At 47.5% G+C, this 20302-nt stretch overlaps 1 protein-coding gene across 4 annotated transcripts in view; it reads left to right on the top strand.

Moving 5' to 3' along the window:
- The window catches only part of MKNK1 (MAPK interacting serine/threonine kinase 1), a 42962-nt gene that overhangs the window by 20653 nt on the left and 2007 nt on the right, over positions 1-20302 (top strand). For 3 of the 4 annotated variants that reach the window (XM_030870040.2, XM_030870041.2, XM_070045288.1), the window contains 9 exons: positions 1539-1636; positions 4392-4471; positions 6047-6120; positions 8180-8284; positions 11618-11673; positions 14901-14996; positions 17123-17317; positions 17996-18160; positions 19610-19653. In XM_030870040.2, the coding sequence (XP_030725900.1) occupies positions 1539-1636; positions 4392-4471; positions 6047-6120; positions 8180-8284; positions 11618-11673; positions 14901-14996; positions 17123-17317; positions 17996-18160; positions 19610-19653 (913 nt within the window). The remainder of the gene's footprint in view (positions 1-1538; positions 1637-4391; positions 4472-6046; positions 6121-8179; positions 8285-11617; positions 11674-14900; positions 14997-17122; positions 17318-17995; positions 18161-19609; positions 19654-20302) is intronic. The other variant, XM_070045290.1, reaches the window with a different exon arrangement.

A 20302-nucleotide genomic window follows, 5' to 3' on the forward strand; every position in this document is an offset into this window, starting at 1 on the left:
AGGAATATTGGACCTCCAGCCACCAACCTATCCTGACACACGCAAAGGCTAATACCCAAGTGTCCATTGTAAGAGAAGCACGTCATTTAAAATACTTACAGCTGTGAGACCAAACCTTGATGGAACCAACAGGGTGCTTAGTGTAGGTTTTGTCTGTTTGTCTTTAACAGTAGATGTGTGTGCATGGCAGAGGGGGTTGGGGAATGAACAAAAGTCCCAAGGTTTTTTAGAATAGTTTCCAAATCAACAGGTCTTCCTCTTTCAATGAACACGAGAGTATTTCCTGTTATTCAGGGATGGCTTGTGCAGTTATGGGGTTTCTCATGACTAAGAGTGATAAAATCTAATTTCATGGTTAAAAGTATTCTGCTCAGTAGTCTGTGGGTTTAAATGCTAGGCTGCCTCAAGAGGAAAAAGCTGAAGAATGGAGACCAAGGGAGGAGAGGCCTCGGCAGAGACCATGATAGAGCTATGGCTTCCTTTGGAAGGGGGTCAGAGAGCTTGTGCTCTTTGTGAGGAGCGGGCCTTGGGCAGGCCACCTAAATATACTTTCACCCAGGCCTATTGCTGTGTTAGAGCCGCTCTGACTCAGCACCCTAAAAACCTCAAGGCATCCATTTGCATCTTACTTCTATCTCCTGTTTCCTGCCGGTGACTTCTGAAAATGTCTCAAAAACCTCCGACTTAGGGCTTCCCTGGTGGCGCAGTGGTTGAGAGTCCGCCTGCCGATGCAGGGGACACGGGTTCGTGCCCTGGTCCGGGAGGATCCCACATGCCTCGGAGCGGCTGGGCCCGTGGGCCATGGCCGCTGGGCCTGTGCATCCGGAGCCTGTGCTCCGCAATGGGAGGCGCCGTGGCGGTGAGAGGCCCGCGTACCGCAAAAAAAAAAAAAAAAAACCTCCGACTTCCATTGTGTGTGGTATAAAATAAAACAGCGCTTTATTCCCCTTTGTATCACCAGTTCCTAGCACAGAGCTGGGCACATAGGAGGTGCTCAACAAATGAGTAAATGAATGAATGACGTCCACTCAAATCACATCCCTTCTGTGAGGATCCCCCAGACTCCCTCAACAGATTTAACCTTTCCCTTCCCCTGCTTTTTTTTTACTATGTCTTGTCCCTCTGTGACAATAGAGTGCTGACCACTGCCTGGTTTATTCTGGGGTCACTTGTGTATGTGTCTGTCTTCCCCACTGGATCGTGACTCTCAAAGGGCAGGGACTATACTTTATTCCTCGCTGTGTCCCCATCGATGTCGTCTGGCACATAGTAGGTACTCGGGAAGCATGTGCCGAATTGAACCTCTTTCACTGACCTCATCTCTAAAATGAGGAACAAGATCCTTCAGTGATGTGGCCTGGTCGTTGTGAAGCCGAGTCCCAAGGCAGCTGGGAGCACTAGACTCTCGTCATTGAGCACTGCAGAGTCCTCGTGCGCCTGCGCTGTCAGACTGGGGAAGCCAAGTGACACAGCTCTTCTTTCCTTCTATGCAAAGGGGTGACTCATCTTGTTATTCTTCTCACCCGTTTCACCTCTAGATACGTACAAACTGACCTCTGAGCTGCTTGGAGAGGGAGCCTATGCCAAAGTTCAAGGTGCCGTGAGCCTGCAGAGTGGCAAGGAGTATGCTGTCAAAGTGAGTGTCTCATCTGGATGCCAGGCTTTACTTTGCAGGTAGTCAGTCTTAGCTTGTCCTAAACCTGATAAATTTTATATTCTGCGATATAGTGGCTTAATAAGAACGGGAGCTCTGAAGCTGGATTCACTGGATTCACTGGTTTCTCTACTTACTTGCCGTGTAACATTGGGCAAGTTACTTAACCTCTTTGTCCTTCAGTTTCCTCATCTGTATAATGAGTGTAATAACAGAACCGATATAGTATATAGTATTGTCATGAGGATTAAATAAGTTAATATGTGTGAAGTGCTTAGAACAATGCCTCTAATGAATGAAGTTAGCTTCAGGGAGCAGACAGTCAGATTTGGAATTAGAGGGCCTATCTGAATCTCTCTTTTGACAAACTACTACTGTTTGACTTGGGGCAAGTCACTGAACCTCTTTCAGCCTCAGTTCCCACATCTCTAGAATGAAGATAATAATACCTGCCCTTCCTGTCTCAGGGAGTAGTTATGAAGATGAAAACAAAAATGAACTGGTAGAAGTAGAAACATTTTATAAATTACAAGATGCTATACAAGTGACGTACAGCAATGTGGTGATGAGGACCGAGCACTCAGCTTCGTGGCAGGAGAGGTGACTTCCAGCTGCATGACCGTGGAGTGGCTCACCGTATCCCTCTATGCTTCCATTTGCCGACTCTACATGGAAGAAGGGATGGATCTAGAGCAGTGGTTCTCAAAGTGTGGTCACTGCACCAGCAGTACCAGCATGGCCTAGGAACTTGTTAGAGATACAAATTATCTGGCCCTATCCCAGACCTCCTGAATCAGAAACTAGAGGTAGGCCCCAGCAACATTAATTTTAACAAGCTGTCTGGGTGATTCTGGTATCCAGCAAAGTGTTCAAATCATCTGCCAGAGCCACCAGGTCTAAGTGCCGCCTCATATGGGCAAACCCAGCCAAATTGGCTCCTGAAAGAAATGTTTCTTCTTTTAACCAACTGGTCATAGTCCTAGTCCCAGCTGGATTTATAAAGGAGAACACTTCTGCTAAGCCATGTCCCTTTTTGCTGGAGTGTTGCTTCATATGGTAACAAAAGCATTATCTCGATTCCTTGTTGGAAACAGGTCAGTATAAATTACAAGTAATTTTTTAAAAAAAATATGCCTAAGTGTGGTAAAAAACACAAATGTAAATTGATTTTCAAAGATGTGAATACATTTATGGATGACAGAACTATTTCTTCAAGGCTGCCCTTCCTTCATGCTCCATGGCATCTTTGGGCAAACACCAGACCTGGGCTTGGCAATTCTTTGGTTTCAGCAGTTCTGCCCATGTCTCATGTCTCTTCTGTTCTTTGAAAGCTCCCCAGACGTGGGCTACTTCTCCAGCCTGGCTCCACAGTACTTGGTTTTATTAGGACTTTCCCTACAGGCATCCAACTGATGAATCCTAGAGTCTCACGGTTGGAATGGAATTTCAAGGTAATCTGGTCCTCAGCCTCCCCTGTAACTCTTCACATAGTTTTCCATGTTTGGCACCCACCACCCCCATCTCTGGTAGCAGGAGCTCATTACCTCCTCAGAAAAGTATGCCATTGCTGAATAGTTGCCGGCGAGAAAGTTCTTCCTGACTTTGATCTGCTTGGTGAACAAATGAGCTGAATAGCTTCTGTGCCCCAGCACCTCACCTCTCTGACAGCTCAGAAAATGGGTTCAGTGGTCTACTAACAGACATGTACTTGTTTAGAAAATTACTTGATTGTGGATGTTTGTGCTGCTGCATATTGGAGAAGTGTGAAGTGTCCTTGACAGCAGTCTTGGAATGAAGGAACCAGATGTCTGTCCACTCCGCACATGGAACTATAAGGCAGAGCCAGCTCTGCAGAAGACTTGCCCACAGGCTCTACTAGCAACGGTTTGGGGCTCTGGATGGGTCTGTAGAGATGTGCACGGTCAGCCAGTCCCTGTGTAAACCACCTGCTCAGCTGTTGGCTCCCGCATTCCTTCAGTCAGTACTTGCCAGGCATCTCCATGTACAGGTGGGGAGGGGGAGCAGCCCACAGTATCGTAGGAGAGACAGAGCCTCTAGGTTCTGTGCGAAAAAGCTGTGTAGGATATAAGCAGGTATAGGATAGCAAGGGCTTTGGAGGCAGCTCTGGGCTTGAATTGCAGCCCTGCCACTTACCAGAGCTGTGGGCAAAATGTTTTACCTCTGCCTATCTTTCGGGATTGTAAGGATTAAGGATTAAGGATTAACTGAGATTATGTACCTAAATGACTTAATACGGTGCCTGCCAAAGGTAGATTCTCAGAAGAATTGCAGAGGTGGCATCTGAGCTGGGCCTTGGGGCTTTAGTTCCTCTTCACTGTATCCCTTATTCCCCTTGCTCTTCCTCCAGCACTAGAAGATCCTTTAGTAGAGCTTGTAAATTCTTATCCTTAAAGCAGACAGAGATGTTTTCAGGGTAGGAGTTTGGTAGAGCTGGTTCTTTGTCTTGCTGGCTGCCTCGGTCTCCCCTGGGCGGCTGGGGGTAGCAACCTCACAGGCTTCGATGGTGATGTACTTGGCCAGAGTCAAACAAGCCCAGGTGGGCTAGAAAGCCCTGGGGCCAGTCGGTTGCTTTGCTGACAGAGCCACAAGGCCTACTCCAGACTTGCGCTTGAAACTGGATTTGGGCTGAATTTGGCCTTGCGCTGTCCCAGAGGGCACCCGCTGAGGGGTGTTTTGACCAGGTGGGTATATATGACAGATTTTATTTTTCACACAGATCATTGAAAAACATGCAGGACACAGTCGGAGTAGGGTATTTCGGGAGGTGGAGACGCTGTATCAGTGTCAAGGAAACAAGTGAGTATAGTGTTGGGTTACTTGCTGCTTCCCTGGGGGGATGCTTGGCTGCAGAAAAGGAAGTTATTCTTACCGTCTCCTGACCCCAGCAGTTAGCTCTCACTCTTTCCCCCAGAACTGTGTATAACTCCTTCCATGTTTCAGTGTTGAGAGAGAGAGAGAGAGAGAGAGAGAGAGAGAGGAAAAGCAGCAGCAGCAAAGAAGCTGTCTTCTATTTAGGCTGAAATACTGTACATATCAGGAATTTATGCAAGTTAGAAGAGCAAGCAATCTGAATCAGTGGCTGCTTGGGAAAAAACGGGGTTTTATTTCTTTCAAGCGCCTGTGGAAAGCAGGCTGACTGAGTGTTGCCTAGTAGAGATCTGTAGGGACCTGCTTTAGTTAATAGATGAGGATGATGAGAACTATTAAGACTATTTGCGCTTTCTGTTCCTAGCATATTTATATACGTGCAGCTGCTACTAAGGGTCCTGAAACCTTGTTTCACACTCGTTGCTTGATAACTGGGCCAAGGTGGTGTCTAGCCCCGTCTTAGTCTACTCACCACCCTCTCCAAATGAATGGCTCTCCCACTGTGGCTTTAAATCAGGGTGACCTCTAAGACGCCGCTCCGGCCTCTCTCTCCCTCCATGGCAGGGTCAGCAGGGAGCCAGTGGCCAGTATTGATGGTTTTGTCATTAAGCTTGGAGGAAGGGGGCTGCTGTTGATTTAACTCCAGGCACTGCCTCTACAGTCTTCTTTCAAATTAGGCCATTTGGCCATCTTATTCGGACGCCCTTTTGCTAGTAAATGTCCGGTGTCTCCCAAAATGGTCAGCATTTTTTATGAGGAACAGATTTTTATTTTCAGCCCTGCAGCTTCTGAGTTCAGCATTACAGACTCTACTTGGTTTATTTCATTCTTTAAAAGAAAAAAAGCCCCCAACACCTCCCGTATCCAGGCTGGTGGCTTCCCTACTGAGTTACAAGACGACCTTGTTGGCAGAGCGCAGTAACGCTCAGGCAGGCAGAGAGTGCTCACCGGGGAAGGCCATAAGTGCTACAGTGGCCGGGAACGCAGCCGTTTCATTAAGTAGCGCTTAGCAGTTAGGGCCTAGCGGTGCCCACGTTAGGCCCCAAGTCTATTTGACAGATGTTTCCATTTTCTCCAGGCAATGTAAATACTGCCCCGTGATTTATGGGCAAGAGGGAGGGCAGGTAATTATTTGCTGCTTGCCTCCAGGACACACACCTACTATTCAGTGTTATTAGCCGCAATTGCTTCCAGTCGGCTGCAGATTTTATTCAGTTTAATGTGACTGGGACTTTTTTATAACTCTACCTAGTGGGTTTTAGGGTTGGGGTTTGACAGCACAGACTTGGTGAAAACACCAGAGACTAAACATTATGGAAAGATAAGGTGACCTGAATCTTGCTAACACCATTGGCTACTTCTCAAACATGGGGCTTTAATAAGCATTCTGATTTCAAGTTGATTTCTGCCCTGTTACAGGGCATTGGTTTTTGTTTTGTTTTGTCTTTTCATTGTGTATTTGTAAGTGGGCTTCAATATATAATACTGTTTTCCCTATTTAAGGAACATTTTGGAGCTGATTGAGTTCTTTGAAGACGACACAAGGTTTTACTTGGTCTTTGAGAAATTGCAAGGAGGTACTTACTGTTGAGTATGTGTTTGGACTTCTGATTAAGACCCAGGGCGGTGATCATCCATCATGAATCCCAGAGACTTCTAAAATGAGTCAAGCTAATAAAAAGGATGAAGGACTTAAAACTGCCCTTGATTTGGGAGAAGGGAGGCCGGAGGGAAGGATGTAATTAGCATTTTGCAGAACTCAGAATGTCACCTGTGTGGACTTCTATTGCCTTCTCATTATAATAGGACTCATATATAGATACATTTAGTCATCAATTTATCAATCCATTGTTTTGATACATTCACTATTTAATGAAGTTAATTATGGGGTGGGAGCTCTTGCATTCATTGTGAAGTCTAACAAGGCTCACCAGAAGGTACCATCCTTCAGATGGACAGATGCCATTCTCGACCATCACCACTGTCACCCACACACATGATCATCGGAATATATATTTAAGTTGCTTTTCTGACATAGAGAAGCCCTTTCTCTCCCCATCACTCACCCAGCCCTAGGAAGCATTTGCAAGGTGAAGGTTAGGGAGGATGTCTGGAGCCTAGTCTAGTGGAGGGCTACACGGAGGGGTTTGGTGGTTAAGGGAGCTCCATCGCTTACTAGCTGTGTGACCTTGAGCAAGTCACGTAATCTTTCCCAACAGTATTCTCTATATCTGTAAATAAGGATAATGACAGCACCTACCTCCTTGGGACACTGTGCAGATTAAATGAGATAATTCATGTGAAATGCTTAGCTCAGTGCCCCATAGGCACTAAGGGTTCAATAAATGTCAGCTGTAACAATTGGGTATGCTGGGGGCTATCTTAGAAGTGTGTAGAGTATTACTCGCCACTCTCCCTTTTAACAAATTTGAAAACGAGAGACTCACTACAGTAGAGCAAGCCTGAGACCTAGCCAAGAGCCAGTTTTCTCAGAATGTTCCACAGCGTGTTGGGATCCTTTGATTGTTTAATCTGGCAAGTGGAAGATCTTTCATCCCCTCTCCATGACAAAAAACCAGAGATAATAAGTAAACATGTGCCATTTTTAGGATACAGAGATGACACCTTCTGCCCCAAAATGCTGGCTTCCAGTGGTGAGCACAGACCACATGGAGCCAAGCCATATGTTCGTGCCTGTGTCTACCCCGCCCCTCCCAACCACACCAGCACCATGAATTACCTATCTGAGATGCTTGATGCAGCCGGGGTCATCAGTAACTATATCACTTAGAGCGCAGCTCTACTGAGGGCAGACTCAGCGGGTAAAGAGAGTATGTGGTTGGCTCAGGAAAACCCATCCCCCCAGGAGTCAGACCATAGGTCCTGCTGAGGAGAAGTCTGCACAGGCTCCGAGACCTGACTTACTGGGCTTGGGTCCTGATGATGCCACCACTTCCTGGTGTATGATCTTGAGCAAGTTGCTTAACCTTTCTTGGCTTCAGGTTCCCCATCTATAGCTATGTAGTGGGGATAACTCTATTTTGTACATCTTGTACAATTGCAGTGAGGATAAGATAATCTATTTAAAGAGTATCACATAGTGCTTTGTATATAGTTAACTACCCAGTAAATGTTAGCCATTGACAACAAAATAATAATAATAAATGGGAAAGTTCGGGGGGAGAGCCATTTTTTTCCCTTTACTAGACCTTTACATAACGCGTAAAGGTGTGGCTTTTCCATTTGAAGGCATATGCTTTTGTTTGGACTGAGATCAGATGCAAGGGAGGAAAAGTTCCTCTAGAGAGGCCCCCAACCTCGTGTGGATTCACTTTTAGTTCTTTTCAATTTCAGAAGCCGAATCTGCCCCAGTGGCATTAATATTTTTTGGTCACTTAAATGGTATTCTCTCTCCCTTCTGTGCTTATCATAGACAGATACAGAAGATAGGCTTCCAGTTCTGTTTGGTCCAGTTTTGTGCTGGTACCTGCTCTGTGCCAGGTACCACACTGCTGCTGGACATTTAGCGATGAATAAGCCTATGTCCCCACCCCAAACTTTTGAAAACTTGGCCTCTGAGAAGTTACACTTACTAGGGCCTGAAAAGGCATTCCTCTGTGTCCCTCTGCTCTCCAGGCTCCATCCTGACCCACATCCAGAAGCAGAAGCAATTCAACGAGCGAGAAGCCAGCCGAGTGGTGCAGGATGTCGCCGCAGCCCTTGACTTCCTGCACACCAAAGGTTAGCCAGGCCTTGGCCGTTGTGGGTGGATTGGGCTGGTTGCCTCTGAGGACCAAGGGAGAGGGGCAGGCCAGGTAGAGGGCTGGGCCAGGAGCTGGTACAGCTGGCAGGCCCACCCAGGAGGGTGAGGGGGCAGGCCAGGGTGGCTTCTAGATCTCTGATGTGAATGGTGGGTAGACGTGGAGCTATTAAGCAGGATAGGGATACAGGAGAAAGAGCAAGGAGTAAAAAACAATGAATTTCATGCTGAACAAGGCATGTCTGAGTGTGTGTATGTGAATGATCCTTTACTAATGAAGAATGCAAAACTCATGCATAATATGACCTAGACTCTAATATAAATATTTGGGTATTATTCAGTCTAGTCTTTTAAAATATATCACCTGTATCTCTCTTTTCATAATTGGCATGGTAGTATACCTGTAGTTTTATATCTTGTTCACAATAAATGGGAAATGCATTTTTCTATTAACATGGTGAGTTTGAGGTATCTGTTGAACGTTGTGTAAATAGCAAGCTACTATTGTTTGAATTACACTTCAGTTTACAGTTCCTTAGCTAGAACTTTTGTAGTAAATTAAATATTTTTGCAAATTATATGTTTTTGCATTTCTTGAAATATGTTTGACTATTACATATGTTTTTAAAATTTGCCTAACAGCAGTGCCATGGCAAAAATGAATTCTGGCTTCACCTTTTTACCAGCTGTGTGCTCTCTCAGTAACAATGCCTACCTCCTAGAGCTATGGTGAGAATTAAGAGAGATAATAATGACATCATCAACAGTAGCTAATACTTACGTAGCCCTTGTTATGTGCCAGGCACTAGCCTGGGCCTTTTGTATATATTGATTCACTTACATAATTGTGTGTCTCTTGTGTATGTGTTGTATACTTATAACATATACATATATAGGTGGAGCATAGTGCCCGGCACATAGTAGTTCTTCAGTAACATTTCTTCCACCCTCCTCCCCAACAAGGCAGAAGGCATTTTTACTCCGCATACTGATTCCCTTAAAATTACACACTCTGCCTGGTGGGCGTGGGGGTGGAGCACATGCTCTGAGACTTAGTTCTGCTCCCTTCACTTCCATGGACGTTGGCCAGCCTCATTGGTTGTGAGCGCTCAGGTCCACTTGCAGGCATGCTGCTCCCGCATACCACTATGTGCCAGTGATACCGTGCAGGCTGGTGAGACCTGTGCCGGAGGGGAGGTTCACCAGTCCACCTCGCTTCCTCCCGTGGCTGAGGAGAGTGCTCCGTGCTGACGCTGCCCGTGTTGGGGGCCTGACTTGCACATGGGATGAAAATTCCTAGAAGGGGGTGTCTGTACTTTGCACAGCATGATGAATAGCAGTAGTTCTGTTTCTGAAAGCTGGGATGCTTGTACGTAACACCTGCCTGACAGAGATTTACAACTGCTCCCCAAGCTGCCTCTGTAGATTGCAAAACTGGGTCACACTTTTTATAAGATCCATACCTTGGAGGGGGGTAAAGGCAGGTTTTTGTGTGTGTTTTTTTGTGTTTGTTTTTTTTTTTTTTTTTACCAGAACGCACTACAGGGAACAGAGGCTGGTGGTGTCTTAGGAGTTCTGAAGTGCTAGTTAACATCTAGCTGGCCAGCTGCCCATGTGACTAGAAGTTGGAGGGGATGAAAAACGATTTGCAGCTGAACTTGGCTGTTTTCTAAATAACTTTATGCTGGAAAGATGAATTGGGCTAGAATGGGTCAGCCTGAAACAAGTTCCATATTTTAAATACTGGACATACTGCAGCTCAACCTCTGGGAAATGAACCGGAGCAGTTCGATGGCCGGTGTGCTCACCGAGGAGGCCCACTATTACGGCCTGGCTCTCAGTTCGCAGGCCAGGGGACAACGGGGCCATCGACACCTATTTGGAGAGTAAGGCTCCACGTGTGGTTCATGATCCTTTTGTGGGAGCATTTGCTGTAATGGAAAATATCTTTCACTTTTAACGCGGCGAGCTGCAGCCCAGCTCAATTTGTGCAGCCTGGACGTAGTCGCTCTGGGTTCTCATTCAATTAGGTGACTGATGAAGTTACTTAGGCTGCTGGAGCTCAGGTTCTTCTTCCCTAGTGAAGTGCCCCCTGCTGGGGATCTAGAGGGCTGCTGAGAAGTTGATCAGCAAGGGAGTTGTAGTGAAGCAGAGTCTGCTTTTCCCCATTATTCCACGAATCCTCTGCTGCTTCCCAGTACTTCCAAGCAGTAGCTATTTGGCTTTTGCTTGACTTTACAGCCCTCTATCTCTGCGCCGTACACTCTGCAGGAGGAAAAAGGAATGGGAGGTTTCTGTGTCCACCACTAGAACACCATGGCCATGAGTTGGTTCTTTGTCTCTGTCTTTGGTTAAAGGGGTTTGCCCCCAGGTGCCTTCTTGGCCAGTTCAGCAACTTTTAATGCCTCACAGGGTAGGCTATAAATCCGCAGTCTTCTTCAAGGAGGTCTGACCAAAATACAGGAGAGGTTTCTCTTAAGAACAGCACCCTCGGGCCAAAGCTGTCCTTGCTGAGCTTCTGGCAGGACTGTCTTGGACATGCAGAGCAGGTGAGAAGGGAACCAGACAAGCTTTGGGAGACTTGTTAACTAATGCTTGATCCTCTGAACATTCAGGGAGTCCCACTGAAGGAATCATTTTTTTTTTTGAATCGGCCACACAAGAAGAAATGAGGTAGAGCAGTCCCAGCCCCCTGAGATGCTCTTAAACAAGGCACTAATTATTTCTTCATTGCTGTTCCAAGCATCGCTGTTTGCAGAGCTCTTTGCTTCATATTAGGCTGCTTATTCTGGGTTGTCAGTGCGGTGCTGAGAGGTAGGCTGGCTGGGATTCATTTAGCCCTTCTTATCCCTGACTGACTTCTAAAGCTTTCGTTTCAAAAGAACTTGCAGAATCAACTGTGCTTTTGGTTTGCGTCTCTGGCTACTTCTGCCTCCTGCAGCTAGTTGATTTTTTACATCTTTTTTTTTTTTTTTTTTTTTTTTTTTTTGCGGTACGCGGGCCTCTCACTGTTGTGGCCTCTCCCATTGCGGAGCACAGGCTCCGGACATGCAGGCTCAGCGGCCATGGCTCACGGGCCCAGCCACTCCACGGCATGTGGGATCTTCCTGAACTGGGGCACGAACCCATGTCCCCTGCATCGGCAGGCGGACTCTCAACCACTGCGCCACCAGGGAAGCCCTAGTTGATTTTTTAATGTACCATAATTGGGAATTAATTTGCGAACAACAGCATTTGGAAAAAATTAATTGTGTGTGGAATGTTTGATACTCAAGTGCATATGTTAACCATTTCTTTGCTCTTTGTCATTTCAGGCATTGCTCACCGCGATCTGAAGCCAGAAAATATATTGTGTGAATCTCCAGAAAAGGTACTTAGGGCCTGATTTGGGATGTCACAGTTCATACTGACTCAGGGAAGCCACCCTTACTTTCAGTGTAAATCATTAGCAGCTCTCTCGGCCGCAGGTACCAAGTTGAACTGATTATTATAGGCACATGAGAATATTATACCTAACGTGTAGTGTTTCTACATCCCAAGTAGGGCTAATCCTTGGCCCTTCGGTGCTCTTTATCAGCAGATTGGCTTAAGCCTGAGTGTTTGTAAAATGTATGAGACCTGCACAAAATGAATGTTTTCTGATCCAATGCACCTACCTTTAGAGCAGTAGATGTGAGTCAGACAGCACCTCCATCTTACATCAAGCAAATCTCTGCCTGTAAATGATGTTTATGTTATGGTATATATGCCTGCCGGTGTCCACCACTAGAAGTGATAATTAGGAAGCAAGTTCTTGAAAAGGGTTTCTGCTTCCATTTTTATTTCCAAAGATGCCCATTAAAAAGAAGACATTTATACTTGGTGTTGAACAAATGCAGCCTATTTTAATCTTTATCTTAATCTATTAGTAAATAGAAGTGTTTGCATCTTCATAGCATGTATGAATTTGACAAAGTCTTTGTTTGTTAGGAGGGACTTAGGCCCAGGTGGTTTTGATGGCCCACATTCCTAGCTGTGTGTGTATACATGTGCATATGCATGACACACGTGTCTTGGTCTGGATTAGGGGAGAACTCATAAATAAGGAGTGGCTGTGAGGGAACATGTGAGTCAGCCTGCTACTTACAATGCTTTTGTGGGGAATAGAAATGTATTCGCTCAAATAAATCTTGTGACTTCCTGTCAGTGGCTCTGGCATAAAACTTTATAATTTATCATGATTATCATTATGGTTATTATTAATAATTATGTTTAACATTTCTTGAGCACTTAACATTGTACCAGGCACTTACACTTGTTTTATCTAGTATTTATAAAATCTCATGAGGTAGACACTATTATTATATTCATTTCATGGGGATAAGGAAACTGAAGCTTAGGTAGATTTAGAAACTTGCCCAAAGTCACTCAGCTGTTAAGTAGTAGAGATTAAAACTAAGGTAGTCTGACCCCAGACTCCACTGGTGCTCTGAACTACTCTGTCATAGTGCCTCTGGTTTATAGTGTACTTTCATGTCCTTTGTTTCATTTGATCTTCATGACACAGGTTTGTTGCCCCTTTTTATGGCTGACGTTAAAATTAAGAGAGACTGAGTGTAAAAAGACATTATCAAGAAAGTGAAAAAACAACCCATAGAATGGGAGAAAATATTTGCAAATCATATGTCTGATAAGGATTTAATATCCAAAATATATAAAGAACTTCTAAAACTCAATGTCAAAAAGACAATTTAAAAATGGGCAAAGGGCTTGAAAAGACATTTCTCCAAAGAAGGTATACAAATGGCCAGCAAGAACATGAAAAGGGGCTTCCCTGGTGGCGCAGTGGTTGAGAGTCCGCCTGCCGATGCAGGGGACGTGGGTTCATGCCCCGGTCTGGGAGGATCCCACATGCTGCGGAACGGCTGGGCCCATGAGCCATGGCCGCTGAGCCTGCGCGTCCAGAGCCTGTGCTCCACAGTGAGAGAGGCCACAACAGTGAGAGGCCCGCGTACCCCCAAAAAAAAAAAAAAAAAGAACATGAAAAGATGCTCAACATCCTTAGTCATCAGGGAAATGCAAATCAAAACCACAGTGAGATACCATGTCACACCTACTGGGATAGTTACAATACAGAAAATAGAAAATAAAAGGAGTTGATGAGGACGTGGGGAAATGGGGTCTCTTCCCCATCGCTGGTGGGAATATAAAACAGTTCAGCCACTGTGGAAGACAGTTTGGCAGCTCCTCAAAAAGCTAAGCATAGCATTACCATAGCACTCAGCAATTCCACACCTGTGTATATACCCAAAAGAGTTGAAGACAGAGACTTGAACATCAATGTTCATAGCAGCACTAGTCATAATAGCCAAAGCCGGAAACAGCCCAAGTGTCCATCAGCAGATGAATGGCTGAGCAAAATGTGGTATATCTATATAATGGAATACTGTTCAGCCGTAAAACAGAATGAAGTTCTGACGCGTGCTACCACATGGATGAACCTTGAAGCCAGTATGCTAAATGAAATAAAAGGACAAATTTTGTGTGATTCCACTTATGTGAAATATCTGGAATAGGCAAATTCATAGAGACGAAAAGTAGATTAAATGTTACTGGGGCTGGAGAGAGGGGAAATGGGGAGTTATTGCTTAATGGGTAGAGTTTCTGTTTGATGTGATGTGACAGTTTTGGAAACATACTGGTAGTGGTTGCCCAACAGCATGAATGTAATAATGCTACTGAATTGTACACTTGAAAATGGTTAAAATGGCATGTTTCTGTTATATATATTTTAACCACAGTGAAAAAGAGAAGCTAAGTGAAAAAGAAAAGAAGAAAGCTAGAATGTAAGGCAGAGAAAAGGGAGGGAGGAAAGAAAGAGAGGTGGGAGCTGCAGTAGGTAAATGGCAAATGGGGCCTAGCACTTTTGACTGGCTGCTGTGCTATTCCACCACGCAGGCCATTCTCATGCACTCACACAGCGCCTCCCACTTGACTCCAGAGATGACTCATGCTCTCTGCAGTCTCAGGTGCAGCATCTAGTCCCAGTGGACTGGGCTGCTATGTTGATGCTGCCTAGAGTGACCGACCATCCCAGTTTGCTCGGGCCTAAGGGATTTCCTGGAATGCAGGACTTCCGGTGCTTAAACCCAACAAAACCCCAAGTAAGCAAAGGCAGGTTGGTCACCCTAAGCCACCTGAGGTGGTCAAGGGTTTTATGCAAAACTCCTTTGCCCTGCAGTGAGTGAGCTACAAGGAGTCTTTCAGGAATACGTGCTAACTTCTCTAACTTCTGAGTTGCAACCTACATTGTTGGTGAGAGTTCCATAGGTTTGCTCCCTGTCTTATACGAAGTTCACAACCACAGTCTGACCCCGTGTAGTGCACACATTTTCTCCTAGTCGGGAAATAAGGAAAGAGCATGGAGAAGAGGACACCTTAGGACAAATCCTCAGGTGATTTCTAGTTCACTCAAGAAGAGGAAACATGACTGCCAGGTAAAGCTGGGCTTCAGCGTGGCAGCCACACTGTGGCAGTATATACCCACATAGACACGCGGTCTCCTCACGCCCCTTGGCTGCTCCTGTTTGTAACGTTGCTTCCTGCTTTCCGTTTCAGGTGTCTCCGGTGAAAATCTGTGACTTTGACTTGGGCAGTGGGGTGAAACTGAACAACTCCTGCACCCCCATAACCACACCAGAGCTGACCACTCCAGTATGTATGGCTGGGCACCTGTGCCCTCTCCTTCTGAGCTCCTGTCCCTAATGCTCTGGAGACCAGAACAGAGGGCTAAGGAAGGGAAACCAAGTGTATCTGCTGCTGCCTGAGTTGTTGTTTGGCCTCACTTCCTATCTTAACAACCACCCCCATCCCCCACCCCTCCCCTGCTTAGGTGCTAGTGGAACTGACATTAGAGCTTTCAGTTTGGGGTGGGTCCACTGCTAATGAGGAGACTAATTATATCCATAAGAACAGGCTGAGCCCTGACTCCTGACCCAGGTGCAGACAGACACTACTCTCAGGCCCACTCTTGCATATGAGCATGTGGACAGCTCCCATTCCCATGGCGGAGTCGGGGCATGTCCACCTTATGGTGAAGGTTAGGGAGCGTGGCCTCTGTGGCAAGAACTGAGAGGTCTTTGCACGTAAGGGCCTGGCTGAGTTATCCTGTTGCTTCTCTTACTTCCCATTTCCTGCCCAGATGGTGCTGCTGGGAGCTATTTCTTACTAAGACATCTCTTGTACATACTGGATATACTGTAATTATTATAATTCTTTTGAGATTTGCACACTTCAAAAGTGAGTTTTCCTTTTTTTTTTTTTTTTGGCCGCATTGGGCCTTTGTTGCTGTGCGCAGGCTGTCTCAAGTTGCGACAAGCAGGGGGCTACTCTTCGTTGCAGCACGCGGGCTCAGTAGTTGCAGCACGCAGGCTCAGCAGTGGCGGCGCACGAGCTTAGTTGCTCTGCGGCATGTGGGATCTTCCCGGACCAGGGCTCAAACCCGTGTCCCCTGCATTGGCAGGCGGATTCTTAACCACTGCTCCACCACGGAAGTCCTTAATAATCTTTTTTTAAGACGTTTTAAAATATGCCCATGTCTCATTCTAAGCAACATTATTAGAGATGTCTCTGTATTAGCTTCTACTACACTGAACTACCTTATTCTCAAAGGCATTAACTCTGATTGCCAATAACAAAGAAAATGTCCTTTCTCCACTCACCATCTTCCCGTCAAATTAGTTGTGTATGTTGCGAGGCTGTGGGGAGGGTTGCCTCCTGGTGAGCCTGAAATAATGAAGAGGGAAGCAAAAAGAGTTTGTTTTGTTTTTATCAGCAGTCTTCTATGCAAGTATGGGAGGAAGGACTCCTGGATTCTTGACCTGGGTTTACCACTGATGTGCTTGAACAAATCCCTGTCCCATTCTAGTCCTTGGTTTTCCCATCCATAAATGGGAGAAGTGAGGAGATCAGCTTTGTTCTAAGAGCTCTCCTAGCTTTGATGGTCTCTTAATTCTAGATTCTTATTCTTCCATGCTCAAAGCTAGCAGGGAAGCTTGGCAGGACTTCACTTTAAGAAATCCTTGCTGGGCTTCCCTGGTGGCGCAGTGGTTAAGAATCCACCTGCCGGTGCAGGGGACACAGGTTTGATCCCTGTTCCGGGAAGATCCCACTTGCCACAGAGCAACTAAGCCCGTGTGCCACAACTACTGAGCCTGCGCTCTAGAGCCCGTGAGCCACAACTACTGAAGCCCGCATGCCTAGAGCCCATGCTCCGCAAGAAGAGAAGCCACCGCAATGAGAAGCCCGCGCACCGCAACCAAGAGTAGCCCCCGCTCGCTGCAACTAGAGAAAGCCCGTGCGCAACAACAAAGACCCAACGCAGCCAAAAATAAATAAATAAATTTATAAAAAGAAAAAGAAAGAAAGAAATCCTTGCTTTATGGAATTGGATCTCTTCCCGAGAGCTGTGCTCCTGGTACGTTGAAGTATCTGCTCATTGAGTGACTGTTTACAGAGAGCCAGGGCAGGGAGAGATTCCTGGAGCTTCTTGACCAAGGGTCTCTGCCTACTGGAGAAGGACCTGAGAAGATAAGAAGGTGACCTGGAACTAACTGGTCCTGTGGATTGTGGGGAATGACAGGACTCAGTTTACAAATGTCCAGTGGCCCAGCTTTTCTAAGTGCCTGGGTGGCACCAGTCAAGCTCTCTGGCCAACTTTGTCGACAGTTTCTTACTCTGCAACTCCATCCTCTTGCTCAAGTCCCATTACGGTCCCCTCCCTGTGACTAAGCCTCTCTCTTCTCTGCCATTTCCCCATCTCCACCTCTGGCCCTGCCCAGTGTGGCTCTGCAGAATATATGGCCCCTGAGGTGGTAGAAGTCTTCACGGATAAGGCCACTTTTTACGACAAGCGCTGTGACCTGTGGAGCCTGGGTGTGGTCCTCTACATCATGCTGAGTGGCTACCCGCCCTTTGTGGGTCACTGCGGAGCCGACTGTGGCTGGGACCGGGGAGAGGTCTGCACAGTGTGCCAGGTGAGCACAGGGCCTGCTGGGAGGTCAGGTGGCTGGGGGAGGCCAAGCAGGACTGGGCTTGGTGATTGTGCCTGATCTGGAATGGGGTGTATCGTGCCCTTCCCTCTCAGTCCAAGAGCAGCCACCAGGTGAGATGGAGATCATCAGGCCCTCAGTCCAGAGAGGAGTTCAGGGGAGGATTGTTAGAGAATATCATTCCTGAGCTGAGTGAGTCTCAAAGGAGGAGTCTGGCCCCCTCCAGGAGGGGAAGAGAGGCAAGAAATGCAAGTAGAAGGAACAGCGCGAGCAAAGATAGGAGGTTTGAAACAGTGGTGTATGTTGAGGGAGGAAGAGGAAGGATAAGGATTCTGGTGGCGGGAGATGAGCCCGGTCATCTGGATGGAGGGCCCTGGATGAAAGGCCGAGGAATTGGGCATTGTTCTCTAGTTGACATTCCTCACTCATCACCCACCTGGCCCTCCAAGTAGCATTGCCATCTCACCCACCCAGGGCGTTCTGTGTGGTTGGATGATTTAGGGGAGGGTGGGGGTTGGGGAAGGGGCCCTAGTCTGGGAAATACCCAGGCCACTAGCCGCAGGTGCAGCTGAGATCGACTGGACCCACATGATCAGACCATGACAGGCACACTCTGCCCATCCCCTGGCCAGTGTGGCCTCAGTAGGAATTTTCCTTACCTAGAACAAGCTGTTTGAGAGCATCCAGGAAGGCAAGTATGAGTTTCCTGACAAGGACTGGGCTCATATCTCCAACGAGGCCAAAGACCTCATCTCCAAGCTCCTGGTTCGAGACGTGAAACAGAGACTGAGTGCCGCCCAAGTTCTGCAGCACCCGTGGGTGCAGGGGGTGAGTGACTGGTTGGGGGGGTGGGGGCGTCCACCTCTTCAGGGCTGCAGCAAGGCATGAGGAAGCTCTCACACCCCCGTGGCTGATCTCAGCTGGAGGGAGCCGGATGGCAGCATCAACCCCTGTGCACGTAGAACTGAACTGACCCCTGGCCTAACCCCACACCGAGTGCCTTACAGATATCACTGACTGGGCTCTAACCTTGGCCACAGACTAAGCCCCAGGCAGCGCATGCCCCTCTGGAATGGAAAAGGCCTCTGGGAGATTGTCCATGTGCGTCCCACTATTGGCAGAGGCACCCAGCAGAGGGAGCAGCCTGGATGGTAGCACCATCCCCTTATACAGAAATTTCCTTAGCTGAGAGCGCGCAGAAACAAGGCCTTTCCACCCTGCTTGCTGTGCGGCTGCATTGGGGGCTCATAGGTTCCTCTTGTGCTGCTGGGGTCTGGCTGCAGCTTTCCTGAAAGGCAAAGGCTGGTGTTTTCCCCAAAGGAAAGCTCCAAGTCTTCACTAGAAAACATTTTTAACCATCCTCCTCAGTTAATCATGATACCAGACCTCTGTCCCTCCAAAGGGTCTGCCAAACCTCCTGTGATTTACTGTGTCTTCTTGGTCTGCCAGTCCCTAGCCAGCCTCAGGGGAAGGAAGCAAGTGTTGCCAGCCCCAGTTACAGGTGGGAACCCCATCCATGGGTCTCCAAGTGGCTGATTCCCAACCACCCAAGAGCTGCTGCAGCCACCCAAGTGTTGCACCACTGAGCGCTTACCACATGCCAGACACTGGCAGTAGTGGGAGGAGCGAGACCCAAGCTCTATCTTCATGTTCTGATGGGGAGAGGGAACCAAGGGAATAAATGATAGGATAGTACGACAGAAGTGTTATCAAAAGTGTTCAGGGGCTTCCCTGGTGGCGCAGTGGTTGAGAGTCCGCCTGCCGATGCAGGGGACACAGGTTCGTGCCCCGGTCCGGGAAGATCCCACATGCCGCAGAGCGGCTGGGCCTGTGAGCCATGGCCACTGAGCCTGCGCATCTGGAGCCTGTGCTCCGCAATGGGAGAGGCCACAGCAGTGAGAGGCCCGCGTACCGCAAAAAAAAAAAAAAAGTGTTCAGGGCACCAAAGGACAAGGACCCACCTCTGCTTGGGACAGGGGTTAGGGGGCAGCAAGGAAGGGGGACTGTCTCATGGGAGAAGTGACCCTGGAGCTGGGTCTCGGAGGGTGATTAGGACTTTGCCAGGTAAAGAGAGGGCTCTCCATGCAGAGGCAGCTGGGTTGGGGTCTGTACCTTGCTTTCTGTCTCCTTGGAAGGTCTGACCCTGCAGGCATGCATGGGCAAGTCCCTGTGCTGGGCCCGAGCCTCTAGTAACCTGCCCACTCCCCTGGCTTGGGTGGGGGCAGCTCTTGAAAGAGGGAGCAGCGCTTACCCACACATCTGTCCTTCCCGTTCTAGCAAGCTCCAGAAAGGGGACTCCCCACGCCGCAAGTCCTCCAGAGGTAAATGCTCCTGCTGCACTCCACGCCCTTGCTCATTTGGCTTTGACTTTCCCCTCGCGCTCTCAGCCACACTGGGGCCCATCCCCCCGTGGGGGACGGGGAGTCCATCTCTAGGCTCAGGTATCCTCTTCGTGAATGGGCTCCTGGCCTCCCTCTCCTTGCTCCTCTTCCTTGTCTCCCTCTACACTAGGTCTGGCTCCCTCTCTTCTCTTCTTCCACCTGGATGGCTTCCCCTGCCCCAGCAGCTTTAAGATCCCGCCTTAGGCTGTTTGCAGGAGAAAAACCTGTTTTGTGGATCCACATGAACCCTAACTGGAAATCACTGTTTACAGCCCGAAGCAAGGTTTCCTTCTACTGCTGCGGGTTGGTGAAAGTAGCAGGAACCTGGGGCCTTGTAAGGCAGAGGGACCAAGTGTCATATACACTACTAGACAGACAATAATAATGGCCACTGTATAGGAAATACTTAACCACCCGCCAGGGATCGTACTAAGGACTTTACATATATTGAATCTCATAAGCTTTACGACACATTTAAAAAAGGGGCGCTCCTATTGCCCCATTTTATAGATGAGAAAACTGAGGAATAGATAAATCAAGTTAACTTAAGGCTACACAGTAGCCTAGGGAGTGGGACTTTGAACGCAGA

The sequence above is a fragment of the Globicephala melas genome, chromosome 1 (assembly GCF_963455315.2).
Source record: "Globicephala melas chromosome 1, mGloMel1.2, whole genome shotgun sequence".
In the NCBI taxonomy this organism is placed as follows: Eukaryota; Metazoa; Chordata; class Mammalia; order Artiodactyla; family Delphinidae; genus Globicephala; species Globicephala melas.